At 35.5% G+C, this 5,296-nt stretch overlaps 1 protein-coding gene across 1 annotated transcript; it reads right to left on the bottom strand.

The window, feature by feature from the left end:
- Positions 1-1,650: 1,650 nt before the first annotated feature.
- On the bottom strand, positions 1,651-4,646 carry LOC106111771 (immunoglobulin-binding protein 1b). The gene is made up of 7 exons (XM_013293921.1): positions 4,408-4,646; positions 3,968-4,176; positions 3,600-3,720; positions 2,922-3,147; positions 2,443-2,596; positions 2,285-2,363; positions 1,651-1,985 (listed from the first exon to the last, which is right to left on the bottom strand). The coding sequence occupies exons 1-7, from the start codon at positions 4,531-4,533 to the stop codon at positions 1,875-1,877; spliced, it is 1,026 nt and encodes a 341-aa protein (XP_013149375.1). The 5' UTR covers positions 4,534-4,646; the 3' UTR covers positions 1,651-1,874.
- Positions 4,647-5,296: the final 650 nt, after the last annotated feature.

The following is a 5,296-nucleotide window of genomic DNA, read 5'->3' as shown; positions in this document are numbered from 1 at the left end:
GAATGGGTCGGCTCGCCCAGTGTGAAACCAAGACCAAACAGAATACAGGCGTGAAGTGGGAGTAATTCCGCGTTTCGTCTGATGAATGTGGTGCCGGAAGATCAACTTTAGTCCCTTTTACTTCCCACCGTTTCTTATTCGGAAACTATGGGAAGGGAAAGTGGATTTGACGGCGCAGGAAACGCCTAGGGAGGGGAAATATCCTCTTTATGTGCATCTCCTCCTCCGTCGATCAACGGTAGGCAACGCATCTGCTACTGCGACTGTTCATGGGCAACGATATAAAAAAACATTAAGGTAGAGCAGTAAACAATTCAGTACTGCTATTGAATTGGAATTTCTTCCCAAGTGTTTCAAACAACAGCAAATGTCTGCTCTGCTTCGCTGTCCTCCTGTACTATAACGGAGTTCCGTGCTGCATCTGACATATTTGTGGAAATATATAATGCGCAGGTATACTTCCGTCTCCCTCACCTTGAGCCATTCATGCATCTCGCATCGCTAAACAACTCATGGCTTCCTGATACGACATACTTATAACACGTTATGTTTCCTCTTATTACACAATAAGAGATATAGTTTGTTCATTATGAAAAACTAATGCTTATCTTTATAGTTATTGAACAAATGAAACAAAAAATTCTTCTTCTTGACTGAAAACCAATAATGGCACTATGATCATTTGGGTACGATTCATGTGAACTTGTATATACTAAGCCCGCTACATACGATCAGCCCAAAAGAAAAGTCGAAATATTCAGTTAAAAGTGTTAGTGTGTATGCATAACTTTAATTTTAACTTTATTTAAAACTGTCAGACCTAAGCGTAGTAGGCTTTTTTTATTTATTGAACAAACAAAAACAGGCAGTCTAAAAACCTACAGGATTTAAGCGTAACCACTGGTCGTTTAGTTTTACATATAAAAATGTAGTCAATATTACTCATAACAACGCTTAATATGCCTAAATGCGCAAAACCAGATGCTGTTATATTATCATTTCGTAATATTCGTATATTCGTTAACTGCAACATCATAAGGTGCAGCATTTGTTTACAAAATGTTCAGTTCAGATAGATTGTTGTTACATAACACGCTAATGTTTTTATTTAACCTGTCAATTGTGAGCTCCGTCTTGATTGGAAAACATTGGAGGAGCGTGGGCGCCGCACCAGGAAATGCCGTGAGAAAACTCTCAGTTATGTACACTATTATGTACATACGCACCAATTCATAACACATTACAGTACAAATGTAGATTTTCGTTCAATAGCTTATGTACATAATTTATGTGAAATAATACTTTTCTTGTAATTATCTCCGTGACTTTTATACGGTAAATTCGATTTAAAAAGAATAAACGACTTTATGGATTTCTTGTTTTTTTATTTGACATAAACGCAACGACCACAATTTTGGGTCTATGCGTCATGTACTGTAGCAATAGATCTAGAAGTTTTCATTAAATAGTGTGATAACCCTTCACTAATTTAAAAAAAAGGAAAAGAAAATAACTGCATTGAGGAAAAATTGTTAAAAACTTTCACTATATCAAACAATCTTGTCTCAGGTAAAAACATGAACTACTAAATTGCCATTACAAATAACGTCTATGGTAAATACTTATGAAAAATGAAACAACTTCTTATTTGAAACATTTTAATTCGCATACATTAGTACATTACGACCAATAGGAAAACCTAAAATAGTCAATTCTGTTTCATGGAGTATTTGAAAATCAAATCAATAATTACACGAAAACACCAATAGATGTCGTTAAACATTGTTAAAAATTTGGACTATGTAAGTCCCGTTAACTAGATGGCGTTGTTTCGTCTGGACAATTATCACATCTGTCGCTAGATGGCGTTGTCATTAACTCCTGTTGTACCTATTGCCCCAGCCGCGCCGGTGGTCGTCTTTGTACTCGTCCATGTTGCGTTGCCGCTCCAACTCCTCGGGATCATCTTCTTCAACGAGACGCTCCTAAACAAAACATAAAATAAATGCTGTAACAATACAAACCAATTGATAACCTTCCTTTGTGAAGTTGGTTAAAAACACTTTATATAAACAAGCATGAGCAGTAAACACATGAAAAATGTTTAAATATTTTATACAGATTCAATTCTAATTGACAGTTAAAGAGTTGAACTGTTCAGCTAAACTGCGAGTACAACAAAACTAAGTGTACATTTCAACTGACAGTTAAAATTTTGCCTGTATATGCACCAAGATAGCATTTTAACAGAAACAAGCAAAAGTAAATGAAATTTAAAACTAACCTTATGTATTTGTTCCGCCTCATCTTGATCAGTTTCAGCAGATTGTATCCTTGTATGAGGTATATTAGGTCCAGGGAATCTGCAAATTAACAATATGTAAGCTTGTATTATTGAAATAATTCAATAGACATAGAGATATTTTAAAAGAATATACTTACGTTCCCTCTTTAACTCGTTTATCGTAGAACTCCTCCACAGTCATGGTGGGCAGGGAGGGGTATCCTGCGCCGTACACCGCTTTCTGTATCGCATCACGAGTTATTATAACTGGCTTTAGTGGTGTTGAACGCTCCTTCTGTTTTGGTTTCGGCTCTGAAATGATGTATATCATTAATATTTAGAGTGAAATATATTTAACTTATACTAATAACTATAGTTATTCTGTTTATTTAAATGTTTCTGTAACGGTAAAATATATAAATATATTAAAAACATCTTTTATAACTTGTCTAAAATCACGATTAAGATAAGAAACAGCTGTTAACAGTTTTCCGCATAAATTAAATTAGGAAAGGTAAGTTGGTAATAATGCCAATTAAATTCGCTAAAATCTATATTGAACACTAACCATAGACCTCCACAAAAGCAGATGTGTTTTACCTTTAATCTAAAAAATAATCATATAAAATATATTAACCTCCACTATGTTTAGCCATGTATTCTAATATAGGTTTCTCCTGTTCAATGCTGGCCAGTTCGTCTACCGCCTGATTGACGTAATGCAGCAGCATAGTCTTTGCATATTCCCGCTTTGTCTCCTCCTCCACTCCAGGCAACGACATCGCTTTAGACAGGTTTGTTAATTTATCCTTTAATTCTTTAGCCTCCTTGTATCTTTTTATTTTTGCTTCGCGAGATTGAACCTGAAATTATATTAATTCAAGAATTAAATATTTCGAAACTACTAGCACCATCTGTTCCTTGACAGGTAACTTTGCCAGTTGTCAAAAATACCACAGATGTTTAATAAAATATTAATTTCTACCCGGTGAAGGAAAACATCGTGATGCAACCTGCACATATTGGTGAAGAAATTCAAAGATATGTGTGAAGTCAACCAACCCGCACTTGGCCAGCGTGGTTGACTATGGCCTTGACACCCTAACTTTAGGGTAGGCTCCGAGCCCCTCGGTGGGGACGTATAGTGAGCTGGTGATGATGATGAATTTCTACCCAAGGCTAAAATAAATTAAGGCAAAATTAAGAATCCAAATTTTACTTATTTTGTGTAAAATGTAAGGCTTGAATTAAGAATTGGATTAAATTGTTAACGATTTTAGTTGTTTATTCTAAACTTATAGATTATTGTACTCACCATACTTGTAATTTTAGCCACTTCACTCTGTGGTAGGTTGGCTATGGTTTGTGTTTCATTTTCACTCTGTGACACCATCACATCTGTGAGGCCGTAGTCTTTACATCTTGTTAGGAAATCTCTGTAAAATAATAAAGACAATATGATTGTATCTTTCCAAAGAAAAAATTATGGCACAAGTTAATAGCTTCTTACAGTATTTTCAATTTCCAAGAGATCAATATGAGCAAAGGGATTTATTTTTAAATTTATGCAACTCCAAAAAGTTTAACTATAATAAGATTGTAATGAATATAGATTATATGCAACAGGTAGTTGGCCAGTAATATTTTAGTTGGCAAAAAGGAATAATCAAATATGTAAAATACTTGAAGTAGACTTCTGCGACATCAATTATATCCTTCCTTGGTCTGCCGCACAGTTTCAGTGTCAATGTCCCAAGTAGTGCAGGCAGCAGCAGGTACTGCAAGCTGTCTGTCGGCAACTCATCAAAGCTCTCGTTTTTACTAAACATTTCCAATAATGATACACGATTTGTTGTCTTCTCAAATTTACCTATTGCAGATTTTATTGTCATCTGAAAACCAAATAAATAAATACGTTAAATACTTAATTCCTCTCATTTTAAAAGAAAACGACTGTTTCATTTATTTAAAAGATTAAGGTAATTAAGATTACAAAATATGTGAGATATAACCAAATTTCACAACCACCAAAATAGACTTATAATGAAAAGACCAATAATACAAGTCCAAGTAATGTCATTTTATCTTCATCGTTCATAGAATTAAACAATGTGTGTGCATACCTGAACCGGATCACTGTTGGTAGCTTCTTTGCCATTTTCTATGTCATTAAACATTTTCATAGCATTATCGAACAACTCCTTTAGGGATTCATCATTTGAGGACTGTGGTGTATTAAATTGCGCCATGAGTACCGCATATATTGGTTATACCGCAACTATATTATTTTTCCTTCGGAAAAAACTATTTATCGTGATTGTTTTTATAATTTCCAACTAATGTCAATGTCAAATTGCAGTTTATTATGTGACAGTGACAATCAAGTGACGATATAGTTGATAAGTTTCGTAAGTGTTGCCCGCAACCACCATTTTATATATTCGATTTATTCGAATATTGCAATATATGTGTCTTCTTTTTTCACATACTTATGGTCATTGTTAAGGTTCGACGAGGTATCTTTTTAGCGATATGTCCCCAGCAGGGCAATCGTTTCTATTGGATTCCATGGCCTAATCTTTTTTTATTTTACCCCGTTGGCAAACGAGCAAGTGGCCACCTGAATCCGCTAATTTGCTATAGCGTTGCCTACCCTTGATCGACGGAGGAGAAAACGCATATAAAGAGGATATTTCCCCTTCCTATTCGTCTCCTCCACCGTCAAATCCACGTTCCCTTCCCATCCTTTTCGTATAAGAAAAAGGAAGGAAAAGGGACTACAGTTGGGCCTCCGGCACCACACTCATCAGATCTTCATCAGAATCATCAGAATTGCCCCCACTTCACATCTGTCTTCTGTGTGGTCAAAGTGTCGTGTCGTGCAAATGTTAAATCTTATTTGAATAGTATCAGAATAGGAACACTTTAGTATTGGTCTTAGTCGTGATCATCATTTATTCGTAACCAATATTATGTGGGAGCGTCGCTCGCCGCGCCAGTAACGAGACGCAG

Source organism: Papilio polytes, unplaced genomic scaffold, assembly GCF_000836215.1.
Source record: "Papilio polytes unplaced genomic scaffold, Ppol_1.0 DF824146.1, whole genome shotgun sequence".
NCBI classification, from domain to species: domain Eukaryota; kingdom Metazoa; phylum Arthropoda; class Insecta; order Lepidoptera; family Papilionidae; genus Papilio; species Papilio polytes.
The sequence above is the reverse complement of the archived record's forward strand: the minus strand, read 5'-3'. Positions and strand labels throughout refer to the sequence as shown.